This window comes from Oncorhynchus mykiss, chromosome 17 (genome assembly GCF_013265735.2).
Source record: "Oncorhynchus mykiss isolate Arlee chromosome 17, USDA_OmykA_1.1, whole genome shotgun sequence".
Lineage (NCBI taxonomy): Eukaryota > Metazoa > Chordata > Actinopteri > Salmoniformes > Salmonidae > Oncorhynchus > Oncorhynchus mykiss.
In genome coordinates this window covers 12,726,448-12,747,290 of record NC_048581.1, presented here as the reverse complement: position 1 = coordinate 12,747,290, position 20,843 = coordinate 12,726,448, and the positions used below count along the sequence as shown (strand labels likewise).

Genomic DNA, 20,843 nt, shown 5'->3' with positions numbered 1-20,843 from the left:
GGGGCTGAGTGCAGGGAACACGATGGGTGGAGCCATAACGAAGCTTGGGAGGGGCTGAGTGCAGGGAACACGATGGGTGGAGCCATAAGGAAGCTTGGGAGGGGCTGAGTGCAGGGAACACGATGGGTGGAGCCATAACGAAGCTTGGGAGGGGCTGAGTGCAGGGAACACGATGGGTGGAGCCATCATGAAGCTTGGGAGGGGCTGAGTGCAGGGAACACGGTGGGTGGAGCCATAACGAAGCTTGGGAGGGGCTGAGTGCAGGGAACACGATGGGTGGAGCCATAACGAAGCTTGGGAGGGGCTGAGTGCAGGGAACACGATGGGTGGAGCCATAACGAAGCTAGGGAGGGGCTGAGTGCAGGGAACACGATGGGTGGAGCCATAACGAAGCTTGGGAGGGGCTGAGTGCAGGGAACACGATGGGTGGAGCCATAACGAAGCTAGGGAGGGGCTGAGTGCAGGGAACACGATGGGTGGAGACATAAGGAAGCTTGGGAGGGGCTGAGTGCAGGGAACACGATGGGTGGAGCCATGATGAAGTTTGGGAGGGGCTGAGTGCAGGGAACACGATGGGTGGAGCCATAATGAAGCTTGGGAGGGGCTGAGTGCAGGGAACACGATGGGTGGAGCCATAATGAAGCTTGGGAGGGGCTGAGTGCAGGGAACACGATGGGTGGAGCCATAATGAAGCTTGGGAGGGGCTGAGTGCAGGGAACACGATGGGTGGAGCCATAATGAAGCTTGGGAGGGGCTGAGAGCAGGGAACACGATGGGTGGAGTCATAATGAAGCTTGGGAGGGGCTGAGTGCAGGGAACACGATGGGTGGAGCCATAAGGAAGATTGGGAGGGGCTGAGTGCAGGGAACACGATGGCATGTGGCAGTCCTGATAAGGGGAGGAACCGTTGAAGGCCCAGATCCCTCAACTCCCTGAGTAGAAATAACGATGCCCTGTGTAGTGATGAGGAGGAGACTCCACCCAAAGGGGGGTATGAATACTGCCACAGGGGAAGCCATGTCTTTGTCTGAATGCAGCTGTATCGACCCTCTGGGTAATAAACTTGGTTACGCTTTCGTAAATGTCTGTTGAGTTGTTATACTCTGAGAATTAGAACCTAACAAAGTGGAGGAGACAGGTTTAAAAATATATTTTTTAACCTTGAGACAATTGAGACATGGATTGTGTGTGTGAGACATTCAGAGGGTGGATGGGTGAGACAAAACATTGAAGTGCCTTTGAGCAGGGTATGGTTGTAGGTATGGTAGTGGGTATGGTAGTAGGTATGGTAGGGGGTATGGTAGGGGGTATGGTAGTGGGTATGGTAGTGGGTATGGTAGTAGGTATGGTAGTGGGTATGGTAGTGGGTATGGTAGTGGGTATGGTAGTAGGTATGGTAGTGGGTATGGTAGTAGGTATGGTAGTGGGTATGGTAGTGGGTATGGTAGTGGGTATGGTAGTGGGTATGGTAGTAGGTATGGTAGTGGGTATGGTAGTGGGTATGGTAGTGGGTATGGTAGTGGATATGGTAGTGGGTATGGTACACTACCATGGGTCTAGGGTGTCAGTACATGGTACACAAGACACACAAGCATTAGGTATTACTGTGCTGTTGGAGCTAGAAACACAAGCATTAGGTATTACTGTGCTGTTGGAGCTAGAAACACAAGCATTAGGTATTACTGTACTGTTGGAGCTAGAAACACAAGCATTAGGTATTACTGTACTGTTGGAGCTAGACATACAAGCATTAGGTATTACTGTACTGTTGGAGCTAGACACACAAGCATTAGGTATTACTGTACTGTTGGAGCTAGACATACAAGCATTAGGTATTACTGTGCTGTTGGAGCTAGACATACAAGCATTAGGTATTACTGTGCTGTTGGAGCTAGACACACAAGCATTAGGTATTACTGTACTGTTGGAGCTAGAAACACAAGCATTAGGTATTACTGTACTGTTGGAGCTAGACATACAAGCATTAGGTATTACTGTACTGTTGGAGCTAGAAACACAAGCATTAGGTATTACTGTACTGTTGGAGCTAGACATACAAGCATTAGGTATTACTGTGCTGTTGGAGCTAGACATACAAGCATTAGGTATTACTGTACTGTTGGAGCTAGACATACAAGCATTAGGTATTACTGTGCTGTTGGAGCTAGACATACAAGCATTAGGTATTACTGTACTGTTGGAGCTAGAAACACAAGCATTAGGTATTACTGTACTGTTGGAGCTAGACACACAAGCATTAGGTATTACTGTACTGTTGGAGCTAGACATACAAGCATTAGGTATTACTGTGCTGTTGGAGCTAGACATACAAGCATTAGGTATTACTGTGCTGTTGGAGCTAGACACACAAGCATTAGGTATTACTGTACTGTTGGAGCTAGAAACACAAGCATTAGGTATTACTGTACTGTTGGAGCTAGACACACAAGCATTTCGCTGCACCTCCACCTTTGACTGTGAGACAACGCCCAGTATGCCAGGGAACAGGAACTTGACCTCAGACCTGAAGACTCCCTTGGTTCCAATCAACAGACCAGAGACCTCTGACTCACTAAGCTTTAGTGACTAAAGGGTTAAAGTGCAGACTGATTAGTGAAGAGGGGTGGTGTGTGTGTGTGTGTGTGTGTGTGTGTGTGTGTTGTGTGTTGGGTGAGTGTGTCTGTGAGTGTATCTGTGTGTGTGTGTGTGTGTGTGTGTGTGTGTGTGTGTGTGTGTGTGTGTGTGTGTGTGTGTCTGCGAGTGTGTCTGTGAGTGTGTGTCTGTGTGTGTGTGTGTGTGTGTGTGTGTGCTACTGGAGATGATGACAGGAACCTTCTATGTTTAGCCTCTATTACTGGCATTGTGTGTGTTTATGAAATAATATAATATTTCATATCCTCTCAAAGGTCAAAGGTTTTATCGAGATGATTAAAATCCTTGTTATTCATCAATCAAAAAAGCAAACAACCAATCAATAAACTTGACCGTTATTTATTACAATACTTTCTGTTTAAATCCATGTAATTAAAAAACGTCATTGCAATCAGTAGCACAGCCACAAAGTCATCAAATATAACCACACTGCTAACCCTAATTAATGCCTCACCTTAAGCACATTTTTGGTTTCATACATTTTTACGAATACCCTGTCACACATTCCCATTGACAGAAAGGAAGCTGTCCTGCTGTGGTCATTTCAGAGAGACAGTAGAGGAAGCTGTCCTGCTGCAGCCATTTCAGAGAGACAGTAGAGGAAGCTGTCCTGCTGCAGCCATTTCAGAGAGACAGTAGAGGAAGCTGTCCTGCTGTGGTCATTTCAGAGAGACAGTAGAGGAAGCTGTCCTGCTGTGGTCATTTCAGAGAGACAGTAGAGGAAGCTATCCTGCTGTGGTCATTTCAGAGAGACAGTAGAGGAAGCTGTCCTGCTGTGGTCATTTCAGAGAGACAGTAGAGGAAGCTGTCCTGCTGCAGCCATTTCAGAGAGACAGTCGAGGAAGCTGTCCTGCTGTAGTCATTTCAGAGAGACAGTAGAGGAAGCTGTCCTGCTGTGGTCATTTCAGAGAGACAGTAGAGAAAGCTGTCCTGCTGTAGTCATTTCAGAGAGACAGAGAGAAAGCTGTCCTGCTGTGGTCATTTCAGAGAGACAGTAGAGAAAGCTGTCCTGCTGCAGTCATTTCAGAGAGACAGTAGAGGAAGCTGTCCTGCTGTGGTCATTTCAGAGAGACAGTATAGGAAGTTGCCCTGCTGTAGTCATTTCAGAGAGACAGTAGAGGAAGCTGTCCTGCTGTGGTCATTTCAGAGAGACAGTAGAGAAAGCTGTCCTGCTGTAGTCATTTCAGAGAGACAGAGAGAAAGCTGTCCTGCTGTGGTCATTTCAGAGAGACAGTAGAGAAAGCTGTCCTGCTGCAGTCATTTCAGAGAGACAGTAGAGGAAGCTGTCCTGCTGCAGTCATTTCAGAGAGACAGTAGACTATTGTCTTTCTGATGTGGATTACGCACTGAACTGTCAGTAGGCTGTGGCTAGGTCTGTTCATATATACAGTAGGTTTGCAGATATGGATCACTTTGTGGCAGGTGTCTCATCTTGGTCTGTTCACATGAGTTTGTGGATGTGGATCACTCTCTTGCAGTTGGGGCAGCGGTGTTCTACGTCCTGACAGGAGTCAACACAGAACGGAATCAAACTGCATGGCCAGCACCTAGAGAGAGAGAGAGATGGGGGAGAGAGAGAGAGAGAGAGAGAGAGAGAGAGACGGAGAGAGAGAGCCAGAGAGAGAGATGGGGGGAGAGAGAGAGAGAGAGAGAGAGAGAGAGCGAGAGAGAGAGGGGGGGGGGGAGCCAATCAAACAAGCTAAGCGTCAGTATAGAGACAAAGTAGAGTCGCAATTCAACGTCTCAGACACGAGACGTATGTGGCAACACACAGTCAATCACGGACTACAAATGAAAACCAGCCCTGTCGCGGACACCGATGTCTTGCTCCCAGACAAACTAAACAACTTCTTTGCTCGCTTTGAGGACAATACAGTGCCACTGACACGGCCCGCTACCAAAACCTGAGGACTCTCCTTCACCGCAGCCAACATGAGTAAAACATTTAAACGTGTTAACCCTCGCAAGACTGCCGGCCCAGACGGCATCCCGAGCCGCGTCCTCAGAGCATGCGCAGAACAGCTCGCTGGTGTGTTTTCGGACATATTCAATCAATCCTTCCTTATCCCAGTCTGCTGTTCCCACATGCTTCAAGAGGGCCACCATTGTTCCTATTCCCAAGAAAGCTAAGGTAACTGAGCTAAATGACTATCGCCCCGTAGCACTCACTTCCGTTATGATGAAGTGCTTTGAGAGACTAGTCAAGGATCATATCACCTCCACCCTACCTGACACCCTAGACCCACTTACTGCCTCAATGGGTCCACAGACGACGCAATCGCAACCACACTGCACACTGCCCTAACCCATCTGGACAAGAGGAATACCTATGTCAGAATGCTGTTCATCAATCACAGCTCAGCATTTAACACCATAGTACCCTCCAAACTCGTCATTAAGCTCGAGACCCTGAGTCTCAACCACGCCCTGTGCAACTGGGTCCTGGACTTTTCTGACAGGATGCCCCCAGGTGGTGAGGGTAGGAAACATCTCCACCCCGCTGATCCTCAACACTGGGGCCCCACAAGGGTGTGTTCTCAGTTCTCTCATGTACTCCCTGTTCACCCATGACTGCGTGGCCATTCATGCCTCATGCCTCCAACTCAATCATTTAGTTTGCAGACGACACTACAGAGGTAGGCTTGATTACCAACAACGACGAGGCGGCCTACAGGGAGGAGTTGAGGGTCCTCGGAGTGTGGTGTCAGGAAAATAACCTCACACTCAACGCCAACAAAACAAAGGAGATGATCGTGGACTTCAGGAAACATCAGAAGGAGCACCCCACTTTCCACATTGAAGGGACAGTAGTGGAGAAGGTGGAAAGTTTCAAGTTCCTCGGCGTACACAAACTGAAATGGTCCACCCACACAGACAGCGTGGTGAAGAAGGTACAACAACGCCTCGTCAAACTCAGAAGGCTGAAGAAATGTGGCTTGTTACCAGAAACACTCAAACTTTTACAGATGCACAATCGAGAGCATCCTGTCGGGCTGTATCACCGCCTGGTACGGCAACTGCTCCGCCCACAACCGTAAGGCTCTCCAGAGGGTAGTGAGGTCTGCACACCGGGGGCAAACTACCTGGACACCTACACCACCCGATGTCACAGGAAGGCCAAAAAGATCATCAAGGACAACAACCACCCGAGCCACTGCCTGTTCACCCCGCTATCATCCAGAAGGCGAGGTCAGTACAGGTGCCTCAAAGCAGGCACCGAGAGACTGAAAAACAGCTTCTATCTCAAGAGATAGAGATCCTTTATTCTCTATTTTGGTTAGGTCAGGGTGTGACTAGGGTGGGCGTTCTAGTTTCTTTATTTCTAGGTTGGCTTGGTATGGTTCCCAATCAGAGGCAGCGTTTTGTTCTTTATTGTTTTTTGCCGGTTCACATAATAAAGATGATGAACCCAAACCACAATGCATTTTGGTCCGATTCTTACAACAACATTCGTGACACCATCTCTCATCCATATATTTATATGTACATATTCTTATTCATTCCTTTACACTTGTGTGTATAAGGTAGTTGTTACTTGTTAGATATTACTGCACTGTCGGAACTAGAAGCACAAGCATTCCGCTACACTCGCATTAACATCTGTTAGCCATGTGGCCAATAACATTTGATTTGATTTAACTAGGCAAGTCAGTTAAGAACAAATTCTTATTTTCAATGACAGCCTAGGAACAGTGGGTTAACTGCCCTGTTCAGGGGCAGAACGACAGATTTTTACCTTGTCAGCTCAGGGATTCGATCTAGCAACCTTTCGGTTACTAGTCCAACGCTCTAACCACTAGGCTACCTGCCACCCCTACGTACAGGCATGTCCATGCTCGTGTGTGTGCGTGTGCATGTGCGTGCGTGTGTGCTTGTATAACTCACATGAAGAAGCAGAGGAATCCACAGATGACCCAGGTGACCAGTCCAGTGGCGTGTGTGGTCTCTGTCAGAACCGGGACCTGACAGTGGGGACACATCATCTGGCCGGGTACGTCTCTTAGCAGCGGCTGCTGTATCACCACCTGGGTTACTGCAGAGGGAGGAGAATACTGGTTAGAACCAGATAGAACTGGTCAGAACCACCACCTGGGTTACTGCAGAGGGAGGAGAATACTGGTTAGAACCAGATAGAACTGGTCAGAACCACCACCTGGGTTACTGTAGGGAGAGGAGAATACTGGTTAGAACCAGATAGAACTGGTCAGAACCACCACCTGGGTTACTGCAGAGGGAGGAGAATACTGGTTAGAACCAGATAGAACTGGTCAGAACCACCACCTGGGTTACTGCAGAGGGAGGAGAATACTGGTTAGAACCAGATAGAACTGGTCAGAACCACCACCTGGGTTACTGCAGAGGAAGGAGAATACTGGTTAGAACCAGATAGAACTGGTCAGAACAGGATAGAACCTCTTTGGATGGAGTTATCACAGATCTAGGATGATATTATATTTCTATGGGAGATTACCATTTTAATAGTGGATTGAATTTGAACTACAGTTAACTGTTTCTGTTGTTGTTTGATCTCTATGTCACACCTCCTCAGAGATGTGGGGTAGAGGATGAGGTACTAGCACCCCTACTAGGACCTCATATCATGTCAGAGGGGTTGCTAAGGCCAGGTTGCTAAGGCCAGGTGTCGCTTACGTCAGAATATCCTGCCACAAACAACTGTTCTCTGGTTTTCCACATGGGGAACTGTGAATGACAAAATGAGGAACCGATTTAGTTAGTTTTGGTGCATCAGTTGCGGGTTTACTTCAGTGTGTGAGTGTGCGAGTGCGAGTGCGAGTGCGAGTGCGAGTGCGAGTGTGTGTGTGTGTGTGTGTGTGTGTGTGTGTGTGTGTGTGTGTGTGTGTGTGTGAGTGTGAGTGAGTGTGAGTGTGAGTGTGAGTGTGTGAGTGTTTGAGTGTGAGTGTGAGTGTGAGTGCGTGTGCGTGTGCGTGTGCGCATGCGCGTGCGCGTGTGCGTGTGCTTGTGCGTGTGCGTGTGTGTGTGTGTACATGACTCACCACCAGGGGTGATTGTAGGTTGTGTCTGGGGAGGTGGTTGGTTCATGTCTGGTTGAAGAACTGATAATAAGAGATAAATGTCAATGAATAAATCCACCAATAAATATCACTGTTGAATCTCCAGGTAAATATGTCTTTAGCTGCTGGGGGCTGGTGGAGTGGTGCTGTCGGGAGGAGTTGTTAAAAAATACATAAATAAAAGAATCAAGATCAGGTGAGACCATTCTAGCCAATGAGAACAACAGACACAACGGTTTATACTAGTTACCACAAACACAGAGTCAAAATTAACTATATCGTAAAAAATGCATGAAAACTAAAATCTGCTTTTTTGGGGGTATTATTATAAGGTTAGGGTTAGATATAAGGTTAGTAGTGTGGTTAGGGTTCACATTTCAAGAAGATACATTTTTAAGTGGGGTTTAGGACTTTGTGGCTGTAGTAACTAGAGGTGACCAGGCACAATTCTGATATAAAGTGTTTTTTCTCAAAGTTGTCGGGATATCACGTCCTACTTATATCAGTACTCTTGTAACGACCTAATCATTACCAAACGTATATTCCATCAAATAAGCCACACATTGCAAAAAATCCTCACCTCTCAAATAAGGTATGGACAGCTCAGAACACCCTATACCAGCCCACCTTACCCAGCTCAGAACACCCTATCCCAGCCCACCTTACCCAGCTCAGAACACCCTATCCCAGCCCACCTTACCCAGCTCAGAACACCCTATACCAGCCCACATTACCCAGCTCAGGACACCCTATCCCAGCCCACCTTACCCAGCTCAGAACACCCTATCCCAGCCCACCTTACCCAGCTCAGAACACCCTATCCCAGCCCACTTTACCCAGCTCAGAACACCCTATCCCAGCCCACCTTACCCAGCTCAGAACACCCTATCCCAGCCCACCTTACCCAGCTCAGAACACCCTATCCCAGCCCACCTTACCCAGCTCAGAACACCCTATCCCAGCCCACCTTACCCAGCTCAGAACACCCTATCCCAGCCCACTTTACCCAGCTCAGAACACCCTATCCCAGCCCACCTTACCCAGCTCAGAACACCATATCCCAGCCCACCTTACCCAGCTCAGAACACTCTTTCCCAGCAAGGAGCAGAGTGACAGTCCCTTACCTGTCTGGAGCCCTGGAGGAGACGAGGTACTGTGGAGCTACAGATGAGAACTGCAACTCCCTTAAGAGACAACGAAACTGAAGCACAGAGAGAGACAGACGAGAGAGAGAGATAGAGAGAGATAGTGTGTGTGTGTGTGTGTGTGTGTGGGTTGCGAGCAGACAGAGTGTGTGTGTGTGGGGAGCGTGTGATAGTGTGTGTGTGTGTGGGGGGGGGGGGGGGGGGGGGGGGGCGAACAGACAGTGCATCAAACATGAAACAGTATCATCATGATGATAAATCTTCAGTTAGACTATTAGAACGTAATGCAGACTAGATAGTCATTACTTTACTAACATTGGTCCATTGGTGTTTGGGGAAAAAAGATAGTTAACACATCAAACACAGGCCTTTTTTCAGGTGAATACATTTTCAGAAAGAAATATTGATGGATGTGTGTGTGTTTCTGGAAACAAGGGCCACTATCATCTCAAAAGTCAAAGTCATTATTGACTTTATTAAAACAATTATTGTTAATCAATTAAAGGGGCAATCAGCAGTTAATGCATCCATTTTTTTGGATCTTGAAGAATATAACTTATTCTGCCTTCTGAGTTTAGTTCAACTGTTGTACCCCATCAGAACCCAAAATATCAGCTTGTTTTGCTCCAGTGTTTGTAAATGTAAACATAGCACTGTATAGCCCAACACATTGATAAAGATATACTTTTGGATGGTCAGTCAGTGCATTGCATAGCTCTGTGTTAGAGCGGTTACATTCCTCCAGCCCCATCCCACAGCTTTTTACAAAAACAGAGGCAGGGTTCAGCTTTTTTATTGTTTCAACTGTGGACTGTCCCTTTAAAAAAAAACAACAACCAATCAATACCAACGTCAATACAAATAGAATCCTACTTTCTGTCTAACATGAAGATTCACAGAATGAAAGAAAACATATATTACAATCAGTGTAAAGAATCTGCTAGAAGTGGCCTTCGCTTGTTACACACGGACACTAGTCAATGTTAAGCTGGTCTTCCAGTAGTCATTTCAGCCACAGTCAGACTGTTGTCTTTACACTGTGACTTCTCACAATAGATATTTATATTTTCATGAGGAGTTGTGGATGTGGATCACTTTGTGGCAGCAGTGGCTGTGGGCCGGGGCTAGTTGTGGATGTGGATCACTTTGTGGCAGGTGTCTCATCTTGGTCTGTTCACATGCGTTTGTGGATGTGGATCACTCTCTTGCAGTTGGGGCAGCGGTGTTCTACGTCCTTACAGGAGTCAACACAGAACGGAATCAAACAGCATGGCCAGCACCTAGAGAGAGAGAGAGAGAGGGAGAGAGAGAGAGGGAGAGAGAGAGAGAGAGAGAGAGAGAGAGAGAGAGCCAGAGAGAGAGATGGGGGAGAGAGACAGAGAGAGAGAGAGCCAGAGAGAGAGATGGGGGAGAGAGACAGAGAGAGGGAGAGCGAGACAGAGAGAGATGGGGTAGAGAGACAGAGAGAGAGAGCCAGAGAGAGAGATGGGGGAGAGAGACAGAGAGAGAGAGAGCGAGACAGAGAGAGATGGGGTAGAGAGACAGAGAGAGATGGGGTAGAGAGACAGAGAGAGATGGGGTAGAGAGACAGAGAGAGAGAGCCAGAGAGAGAGATGGGGGAGAGAGACAGAGAGAGAGAGCCAGAGAGAGAGATGGGGGAGAGAGACAGAGAGAGAGAGACAGAGAGAGAGAGAGAGAGCGAGACAGAGAGAGATGGGGTAGAGAGACAGAGAGAGATGGGGTAGAGAGACATCGAGAGAGAGCCAGAGAGAGAGATGGGGGAGAGAGACAGAGAGAGAGTGACAGAGAGAGAGAGAGAGAGAGAGAGAGAGAGAGAGAGAGAGAGCGAGAGAAGGGATTCAGTGTGTGTATCCATCTGTACAGTGCATGTGTGTTTGTGAGAGAGAGAAAAAAAAACGTGTGCCACATATCTCCATGTGTGTGTGTGTGTGTGTGTGTGTGTGTGTGTGTGTGTGTGTGTGTGTGTGTGTGTATGTGTGTGTGTGTGTGTGTGTGTACAACTTACAGGAAGAAGCCGAGTGATCCACAGATAACCCAGGTGAGCAGTCCAGTGGCGTGTGTGGTCTCTGTCAGAACCGGGACCTGACAGTGGGGACAATTCATCTGGCCGGGTACGTCTCTTGGCAGCGGCTGCTGCATCACCACCACCTGGGTTACTGCAGAGGGAGGAGAATACTGGTTAGAACCAGATAGAACTGGTCAGAACAGGATATAACTTCATAGAATTGGATAGAACTGGACAGGACTAGAAAGAATCCCCACCACCCGGGTTACTGTAGGGAGAGGAAAATACTGGTCAGAACTGGATAGAACTGGTCAGAACAGGGTATAACTCAATAGAATGGGATAGAACAACTTAGGCCCCCCAAAAAATTGTGTCGCTTGTTGTTAGTTCTATATTTCAAACCCCTACAGAGGGTAGAGGATTCGAGGGGTTGCTAAGGCTGGGTGTTGCTAGGGCCAGGACGTCCAGCCAATACCTTGTGTGTGTACAACTTGGTTCTCGTTTTTCACTGGGTACTGTGAATACTAAAATAAGGAACCGATTGAGGTAGTTTTGGTCCGACAGTTTGGAGTTTTTTCAGTGTGTGTGACTCACCGCTGGGGACGTTTGTAGGTTGTGCCATGCCCGTGCCGTATTGGGGAGGTGGTGGGTACATGCCGGGTTGGGGACCTGATCAATAAGGGATAAATAAATACATCAATACACTGTGTAATTTATCACAAACCCAGGGATACAGAGTGGTTGGCCAGCATTATGGGAACACAAACCCAGGGATACAGAGTGGTTGGCCAGCATTATGGGAACACAAACCCAGGGATACAGAGTGGTTGGCCAGCATTATGGGACCACAAACCCAGGGATACAGAGTGGTTGGCCAGGGTTATGGGAAGACAAACCCAGGGATACAGAGTGGTTGGCCAGCATTATGGGAACACAAACCCAGGGATACAGAGTGGTTGGCCAGGGTTATGGGAACACAAACCCAGGGATACAGAGTGGTTGGTCAGCCTTATTAGACCACAAACCCAGGGATACAGAGTGGATGGCCAGCATTATGGGAACACAAACCCAGTGATACAGAGTGGTTGGCCAGGGTTATGGGAAGACAAACCCAGGGATACAGAGTGGTTGGTCAGCCTTATGGGACCACAAACCCAGGGATACAGAGTGGTTGGCCAGCATTATGGGACCACAAACCCTGGGATACAGAGTGTTTGGCCAGCATTACAGGACCACAAACCCAGGGATACAGAGTGGTTGGCCAGCCTTATGGGACCACAAACCCAGGGATACAGAGTGGTTGGCCAGGGTTATGGGAACACAAACCCAGGGATACAGAGTGGTTGGTCAGCCTTATTAGACCACAAACCCAGGGATACAGAGTGGATGGCCAGCATTATGGGAACACAAACCCAGGGATACAGAGTGATTGGCCAGCGTTATGGTGACACAAACCCAGGGATACAGAGTGGTTGGCCAGCCCTTAACAATGATGTTCATGACATCTATGGCTATTGTGACACACACATCGGCTGTCCCCATAGGAGCACCCTTTTCGGTTCCAGAAAGAACCCTTTAGGTTCCAAGAAGAACCCTTTTCGGTTCCAGGAAGAACCCTTTAGGTTCCAAGAAGAACCCTTTCAGGTTCCATGAAGGTTATAGATAGCGCCTTATTTTCTAAGAGTGTAAGCTTAAACTGTCCCTAAGAGTATCAGTGTAGATCTGATCTCTTACCTCCCTGGAAGCCAGGCTGAGGGGGGTAGGCTGTTCCCCCCCCACTTCCCTGGTAGCCCGCCGGGGGGCCGGGGTAGGGGGGAGCAGACAAGTCCTGGGGGGGTCCATACTGGCTCTTCTCCATACTGTCTGGGATGGGTTTGAGAGAGAGAGAGAGGAAGAAAGTGAGCACAAACACAGTGAGCACACCTTATGAAAATATCACATTGAGAAAACATATGTCTCTGCCCCCACCTTCTCTCCCCCTATAATACACAGTATGTAATCTGGAATCAGCTATAATACACAGTACAGTATGTAATCTGGAATCAGCTATAATACACAGTACAGTATGTCATCTGGAATCAGCTATAATACACAGTGCAGTATGTCATCTGGAATCAGCTATAATACACAGTGCAGTATGTCATCTGGAATCAGCTATAATACACAGTGCAGTATGTCATCTGGAATCAGTTATAATACATCCCATCATCTATACATCATTGATCTACATGGTCTCCTTTGGGAAACAGGTCTTCTGATCCCAATAGGACTTCCTGGTTCAATAAATAAATACAAATTCTAACCTCCTGATTCATTCTAACCTCAGGCTCATCATTAACCTTTACTTACAGTAACCAGGTCAGTCGTTAAAAACAAACTATTATAAGGAAATGCATAGATTATACTACAGCGCTGTACATACAGTGCATTCGGGAAGTATTCAGACCCCTTGACCTTTTTCCACATGTATTTCAATTACAGCCTTATTCTAAAATTGATTACATTTGAAAAAATCATCCGAAATCTACACACGATACCCCATAATGACATCACAATACCCCATAACGACATCACAATACCCCATAACGACAAAGCAAAAACAGGTTCTTAAAAATGTTTGCATTTTTAAGAAACAAAACACAAATACCTTATTTACATAAGTATTCAGACCCTTTGCTATGAAATTGACTCGAAATTGAGCTCAGGTGCATCCTGTTCCCATTGATCATCCTTGAAATGTTTCTACAACTTGATTGGAGTCCACCTGTGGTAAATTCAATTGGTTGGACATGATTTGGAAAGGCACACACCTGTCTAAATAAGGTTTCACAGTTGACAGTGCATGTCACAGCAAAAACCAAGCCATGAGGTCGAAGGAATTGTCCGTAGAGCTCCGAGACAGGATTGTGTCGAGGCACAGATCTGGGGAAGGGTACCAAAAAAAATGTCTGCAGCATTAATGGTCCCCAAGAACACAGTGGCCTCCATCATTCTTAAATAGAAGAAGATTAGAACCATCAAGACTCTTCCTAGAGCTGGCCGCCCGGCCAAACTGAGCAATCGGGGGAGAAGGGCCTTGGTCAGGGAGGTGAAAAAGAACCAGATGGTCACTCTGTCAGAGCTCTAGAGTTCCTCTGTGGAGATGGGAGAACCTTCCAGAAGGACAACCATCTCTGCAGCACTCCACCAATCAGGCCTTTATGGTAGAGTGGCCAGATGGAAGCACTCAGTGAAAGGCACACGACAGCCTGCTTGGAGTTTACCAAAAGGCACCTAAAGGACTCAGACCATCAGAAACAAGATTCTCTGGACTGATGAAACCAAGATTGAACTCTTTGGCCTGAATGCCAAGCGTCACGTCTGGAGGAAACCTGGCACCATCCCTACGGTTTTCAGCGGCAGGGACTGCGAGGCAAAGATTAATGGAGCAAAGTACAGAGAGATCCTTGATGAAAACCTGACCCTGAGTGCTCAGGAACTCAGACTGGGGTGAAGGTTCACCTTCCAACAGGACAACGACCCTAAGCGCACAGTCAAGACAACGCAGGAGTGGCTTCGGGACAAGACTCTGAATGTCCTTGAGTGGCCCAGACTTGAACCCAATCGAACATCTTTGGTGAGACCTGAAAATAGCTTTGCAGTGACACTCCCCATCCACCCTGACAGAGTTATAGAGGATCTGCAGAGAGGAATGAGAGGAATACAGGTGTGCTAAACTTGTAGCGTCATACCCAAGAAGACCCGCGGCTGTAATCACTGCCAAAGGTGCTTCAACAAAGTACTGAGTAAAGGGTCTGAATACTTACGTAAATGTGGTATGTTCATTTGTTTTTGTTTTTATACATTAGCTAACATTTCTCAAAAACTGTTTTTGCATTGTCATTGTGGGGTATTATGTGCAGATTGATGAGGGGAAAGCGATTTAATCAATTTAAGAATAGGGCTGTAATGTAACAACATTTGGAAAAAGTTCTGAATGCTCTGTATGAGTTCATCCCAAATGACACCCTATTTCCCACGTGGGCCCTGGTCAAAAGCAGTGCACTAAATATGAAACAGGCTGCCATTTGGGACAAACCCTATGCGTAAATGTTATACAGCATCATGTAGTTGACGATGGTGTTGTTATTGAAGCTGTAACGGAGGCTTATCTGTTGGACTTTGTTCCACGGGATCATGAGGAAGTGAGGTAGAGTTGTTGAGTGTGTGTGTGTTGCGGGGAGCTGCTGCTGTTGCAGAAATAAAATCAGCCCGCGCAGAGAAGCACGAGATTGAACCTCACTCAACTTTCTAGTTTTCCCCGTTAGTTACCACTATCAACCCTTTACTGTGGGAATTGTGATCGAATCAACGCAATTATTAGCTACTTTCAATGCAACATACCGAAACAAAACCAACGATTCAAGAGACTTTGTTGTAGACAGAACTCATCAGAGTAGGATTCTATTGCATTGACATGCACATACTCTAATCTAAACAGACCGGTGCGCCGTAACCAATCAGAGCTGCAGTAGGCCTATATGCAAATAAACCACTGCCATACATGTGCCATTCCCGTTGAACGTGACTGACTTTACAGAATCAGCGGTCGTGAGTAGATGAGCTGTTTTGAGATCATATTCTTTGCTCGTTGGTGAGTTATTAGCCCAGTTATAGATCAGTTGTAATCCTCAATGGGGGAGTGTTTGTTTCCTACAAGACACAACACGTGTGCACATTTGTTCATATCCTTTGCTAGTTAGTGAGTTATTAGCCCAGTTATAGATCAGTTGTAATCCTCAATGGGGGAGTGTTTGTTTCCTACAAGACACAACACGTGTGCATTTCTAGACATCTTTGAAAAGTGATTCAGCTAAAGAGCTTTTTTGTCTTAAAGGGGCAGTGTTGTATTTTGAGACAGGCTTGAATAAGCTAAGTAGCCAATCGGCAGAGGGAAGCATAATTAGTCTGATTCTCTGTCATAATGGGATGAGAATAATAATGCATTCTATTTCAGAAAGTGGTTTCTTGCATCAAACGACTCAACAACATTTTCAGTCTCCTCCTTGTCTAAAGGACAAGTGGATTAACAGGTTCATGTCAACAAGCCCTGAATGTGTTTTTCAAACGTCTCATAGAATGTAGGCCTACATTGAACACCACACATTGGCTGCTACTGTAGGCTGAATGATAGAACAGGTATTTCCATGTTAAAATGTTATGGGATGCATTTTCTCCATTGTTTTTGATGGTAGGCCCCTCTGGTAGTCCTACATTATGATCAAATAGTAGTCTACGCAACTTTGGTTTTAGAAGTGGGGGGGGGGGGGGACATAATTGTATTATTTTTATCCACTCCAAACAACCTACCTGACCGCTCGGAGGCGTCTGCATGGTCCTAACGCACACCGTTGCCTCGTTTTGTATCACACTAAATGGAATTTCAGAATGTGGGGGGACATGTCCCCAGTAAAGTTGCGCCCCTGGTTTAAACTAAACTTAAAGTGGGTACAGCCTCAGTGGTAACAGTAAACGTGCGCCAGAAGTTGCACAGAATGTTGAAGTTTACGCTCAGCCTATTCCCTATATACTGTCGTTCACTACTTTTAACCGGAGTCCTATGGGCCCTGGTCAACAGTAGTACACTACCCTATGGGCCCTGGTCAACAGTAGTACACTACCCTATGGGCCCTGGTCAACAGTGGGTTAAATAGAATTAAAGACACCCATTTCAGGAAGTGTTTTGAATTTTAAATACAAAATGTTACAACTAGTAGCTTCTACTAGTAGCTTTTTTCAGATTACTTCCTGAACTGACTGACCTCAATTTGCATTGACCCCAAACCTGACCTTTACTATACCCATTTACCATGGGCAGGAACCATAACTCTCACACCCTAGTCAGGTAAACATTTACACAAGGATTCATTTTCATTTCCTTAATCCAACATCTCACAGAACAGCTGGACATGTCCCCATAATGGGCCCTGGGTATTCTACCCTATCATGGTTTGGTTAGCTATCAAATTCACTGATGTGTGAAGTACAGTTTTCCACTCTGTCTGTGTGTACACCTAACAGAGCTGTCTGTGTGTACACATCTAACAGAGCTGTCTGTGTACACATCTAACAGAGCTGTCTGTGTAAACATCTAACAGAGCTGTCTGTGTGTACACATCTAACAGAGCTGTCTGTGTACACATCTAACAGAGCTGTCTGTGTACACATCTAACAGAGCTGTCTGTGTAAACATCTAACAGAGCTGTCTGTGTGTACACATCTAACAGAGCTGTCTGTGTACACATCTAACAGAGCTGTCTGTGTACACATCTAACAGAGCTGTCTGTGTGTACACGTCTAACAGAGATGTCTGTGTGTACACATCTAACAGAGCTGTCTGTGTGTACACGTCTAACAGAGATGTCTGTGTGTACACATCTAACAGAGCTGTCTGTGTGTACACATCTAACAGAGATGTCTGTGTGTACACATCTAACAGAGCTGCCTGTGTGTACACATCTAACAGCGCTGTCTGTGTGTACACGTCTAACAGAGCTGTCTGTGTGTACACATCTAACAGCGCTGTCTGTGTGTACACGTCTAACAGCGCTGTCTGTGTGTACACGTCTAACAGCGCTGTTTGTGTGTACACGTCTAACAGAGCTGTCTGTGTGTACACATCTAACAACGCTGTCTGTGTGTACACATCTAACAGCGCTGTCTGTGTGTACACGTCTAACAGCGCTGTCTGTGTGTACACGTCTAACAGCGCTGTCTGTGTGTACACATCTAACAGAGATGTCTGTGTGTACACATCTAACAGAGATGTCTGTGTGTACACATCTAACAGCGCTGTCTGTGTGTACACATCTAACAGCGCTGTCAAACATTAGGCACCAAGACAGAGTTAGAAGGTAGGGTGACTGGTGCTGTGTTTTCTCTAAACCGATTTAAAAACACCCCTCTTCTAACAAGTCTTTTCTTTCTCACGTAGCAACACACACAAAACAAACACAGATATTCCTAGTCATACACACAACTCTTTCATATGTTATTATATCCTCCAAAGAAGCACTCTGAAACCCCCCAACTCAGAGCACCCTTTCCCAGCCACGAGCAGAGCAACAGCCCCTTTACCTTTTTGGAGCCCTGGAGGAGACGAGGTACTGTGGACTGGAGTCCTGGAGGAGACGAGGTACTGTGGACTGGAGTCCTGGAGGAGACGAGGTACTGTGGACTGGAGTCCTGGAGGAGACGAGGTACTGTGGACTGTGTGGAGCTAAAGATCAGAGCTGCTACTCCCTCGAGACAGTGAGATAGTGAACCAGGTAGGAAAGAGAGTGAGAACGAGCGCACACACAGAGGGGAGGAGTGCGCACACAGAGGGGAGGAGTGCACACACAGAGGGGAGGAGTGCGCACACAGAGGGGAGGAGTGCACACACAGAGGGGAGGAGTGAGGCAGATGAGGTAACAACGTTATCTGAAGTGGCTGAATAGTGAACACAAGCCCGATGGAAAATAACTCCACCCGTTGGTCAATCACTAGTTCCAGTGTAATTGCATCATCACTGTGTGACGACGAATCTCAGTATAAAAGGAAGCAGGAAATTCCACTCACACCAGGGAATGTTTCCCAAATGACATTGAGTCCTGGTCAAAAGTAGTGCACTCCTGTATCTAGGGAACATGGTGTCATTTGGGACACAAGCCTGAAGACACTGATTCCCATCAATAGACCAGAGACCTCAGACTCACTAAAGGGTTTTAAAGTGAAGAGGTGGAGGGGTGTGAATATGCTGTGTTCGTGTGTGTGTGTGTGTGTGTGTGTGTGTGTTCCTGTGTGTGTGTTTTGAGGGGAAATTGTGGCTGTGGTGAGTTAAGGTGTTTATAGTTCTCGATCAACAACGTCGTGGTTGGAAAATACGTTTGTTAGTGAGAAGGCAGAAGACCTAGTAGCCAGCAGAGCATTAACCAGCAGCCTATTATCACCATGACTCATCCTCAGTTAGACTATTAGAACGTAACGCAGACCAGACAGTCATTACTTTACTAACATTGGTCCATTGGTGTTTGGAAAAAAAGGTAATTAGAGCACCTAACATAGGCCTATTTTCAGGTGAATACATTTTAGAAAAGTGTGTGTGTTCATCCATCCACCATTCGTTGTTTCCTGAGAATGTATACTGAAGAAAAATATAAACGTAACATGCAACCATTTCAACAGTTTTACTGAGTTACAGGAAATCAGTCAGGAAATCTGTCAATTGAAATAAATGTATTAGGCTCTAATCTATGGACGTCATATGACTGGGCAGGGGCGCAGTCATAGACGGGCCTGGAAGAGCATAGGACCACCCACTTGGGAGCCAGGCCCAGCCAATCAGAATGATTTGTTCCCCCACAAAAGGTCTTTACTACAGACAGAAATACTCCTCAGTTTCATCAGCTGTCTGGGTGGCTGGTCTCAGACGATCCTGCAGGTGAAGAACCCAGATGTGGAGGTCCTGGTCTGGTGTGGTTATTCAAAATTCTGCCATATTGTCTAAAACAATGTTGGAGGTGGCTTATGGAAGAGAAATTAACATTAAATTCTCTGGCAACAGCTCTGGTGAACATTCCTTCAGTCAGCATGCCAATTGCATGCTACCTCAAAACTTGAGACATCTGTGGCATTGCACACTTTAGAGTGGCCTCCCGCACGCATACACTTGTATCCCTCCTCTGGCTTGGCTACTGCGGGGTACCGTTCAGAGGAATGGCAGCCCGGAGGAATGGCAGCCCGGAGGAATGGCAGCCCGGAGGAATGGAAGCCCGGAGGAATGGCAGCCCGGAGGAATGGCAGCCCGGAGGAATGGAAGCTCGGAGGAATGGCAGCCCAGAGGAATGGAAGCCCGGAGGAATGGCAGCCCGGAGGAATGGAAGCCCGGAGGAATGGCAGCCCGGAGGAATGGCAGCCCGGAGGAATGGCAGCCCGGAGGAATGGCAGCCCGGAGGAATGGAAGCCCGGAGGAATGGAAGCCCGGAGGAATGGCAGCCCGGAGGAATGGAAGCCCGGAGGAATGGAAGCCCGGAGGAATGGAAGCCCGGAGGAATGGAAGCCCGGAGGAATGGAAGCCCGGAGGAATGGCAGCCCGGAGGAATGGCAGCCCGGAGGAATGGAAGCCTGGACGAATGGAAGCCTGGAGGAATGGCACTTCAAGCATTTCTCTACCCTTCACCAGGTGGTTACAGACTGAAACAACGCAAAGAGGATTCGCCATGAGTCTAAAACACTGGATACGGAGACCAAGGCCGGGACTCTGCGCACCCAAGCTGAGGGCACGCGGCACCTGGGAGAGAGACTGCAGCATATCCACTTCTGGAAGTCGGAGCTGCAGCGACACATCGAGAAGCTGGTGGCCGAGACAGACCTCCTCCTGCAGCAGAAGAGGAGGCTGTTGAAGGCGCAGGACGCCACCGAGATCCCGTTCGCCATCGCCACGGATAACCTAACCTGTCGGGAACTGCGACCGCGTAGAGGAGCTGCTGATGATACAAAAATAACATTGACTTGTCTTTGCTCTAGTTCACCTAAATACTTGTATCATCATTAAATGTTGCCTAGACGTTATTTCACTAGAAACCAATCTGAAAATAAGGTGATGGTTGTGTTTGTGTACCGCAGGAGGTGGACTTGATCAGGAGCATCCAGGCTCTGTTGAAGAGAACGCTGAGTCAGGCTGTCAATCAAATCAAGTGAGCATCACAATGAAACAATAAGGGGGTTTATTTATCAAAACTTGGCTGATACAAATTACGACTCAGCAAATAAACCAAAGTGCTTTAAAATATACCAAGGGCTAAATGACTTGGAAAAACGAACTGTCCTGTAAAGTATTAACGTTAAAAAGAACTACGCTATAACGTGCAGGAACAGAACGTACATAAACCAAAAATAAACTCGCTGATGGGACGTTCCATTATAAGGGGAGTGGCCAGCTCCAAGGCAAGTCTGCAAAACCGTCAA

General features: G+C 47.1%; 3 protein-coding genes across 8 annotated transcripts in view; all 3 read right to left on the bottom strand.

The window, feature by feature from the left end:
• Window positions 1-786, bottom strand: part of LOC118940085 (extensin-1-like) — a 1,080-nt gene extending 294 nt beyond the window's left edge. The window contains exons 1-2 of the mRNA XM_036948318.1: window positions 172-786; window positions 1-54 (exon numbers count right to left, since the gene is read on the bottom strand). The exon at window positions 1-54 is cut by the window's left edge and continues 294 nt beyond it. Coding sequence (XP_036804213.1) covers window positions 1-54; window positions 172-786 — 669 coding nt within the window. The remainder of the gene's footprint in view (window positions 55-171) is intronic.
• A 2,174-nt stretch (window positions 787-2,960) lies between these two features.
• On the bottom strand, window positions 2,961-8,974 carry LOC118940291 (lipopolysaccharide-induced tumor necrosis factor-alpha factor homolog). Of its 2 annotated transcripts, XR_005036828.1 has the most exons (4): window positions 8,810-8,974; window positions 7,668-7,727; window positions 6,538-6,685; window positions 2,961-4,199 (listed from the first exon to the last, which is right to left on the bottom strand). XR_005036828.1 is itself a non-coding variant. In XM_036949028.1 (3 exons), the coding sequence occupies exons 1-3, from the start codon at window positions 7,711-7,713 to the stop codon at window positions 4,094-4,096; spliced, it is 300 nt and encodes a 99-aa protein (XP_036804923.1). In that variant the 5' UTR covers window positions 7,714-8,007; the 3' UTR covers window positions 2,962-4,093. The 2 variants fall into 2 exon arrangements, 1 of the variants encoding a protein (XP_036804923.1); XM_036949028.1 differs by lacking the exon at window positions 8,810-8,974 and having other exon boundaries at window positions 2,962-4,199; window positions 7,668-8,007.
• A 141-nt stretch (window positions 8,975-9,115) lies between these two features.
• LOC118940289 (LITAF domain-containing protein-like) overlaps window positions 9,116-20,843 on the bottom strand; it is a 30,152-nt gene continuing 18,424 nt past the window's right edge. The window contains exons 1-6 of one of the 5 annotated variants that reach the window (XM_036949027.1): window positions 18,081-18,154; window positions 17,973-18,048; window positions 12,591-12,719; window positions 11,451-11,525; window positions 10,857-11,007; window positions 9,116-10,110 (exon numbers count right to left, since the gene is read on the bottom strand). In XM_036949027.1, coding sequence (XP_036804922.1) covers window positions 10,005-10,110; window positions 10,857-11,007; window positions 11,451-11,525; window positions 12,591-12,714 — 456 coding nt within the window. In that variant the 5' untranslated portion in view covers window positions 12,715-12,719; window positions 17,973-18,048; window positions 18,081-18,154 and the 3' untranslated portion in view covers window positions 9,116-10,004. Of the gene's footprint in view, window positions 10,111-10,856; window positions 11,008-11,450; window positions 11,526-12,590; window positions 12,720-17,972; window positions 18,157-20,843 lie in introns of those variants that run through there. The other 4 variants (XM_036949025.1, XM_036949024.1, XM_036949023.1 and 1 more) reach the window with 4 other exon arrangements.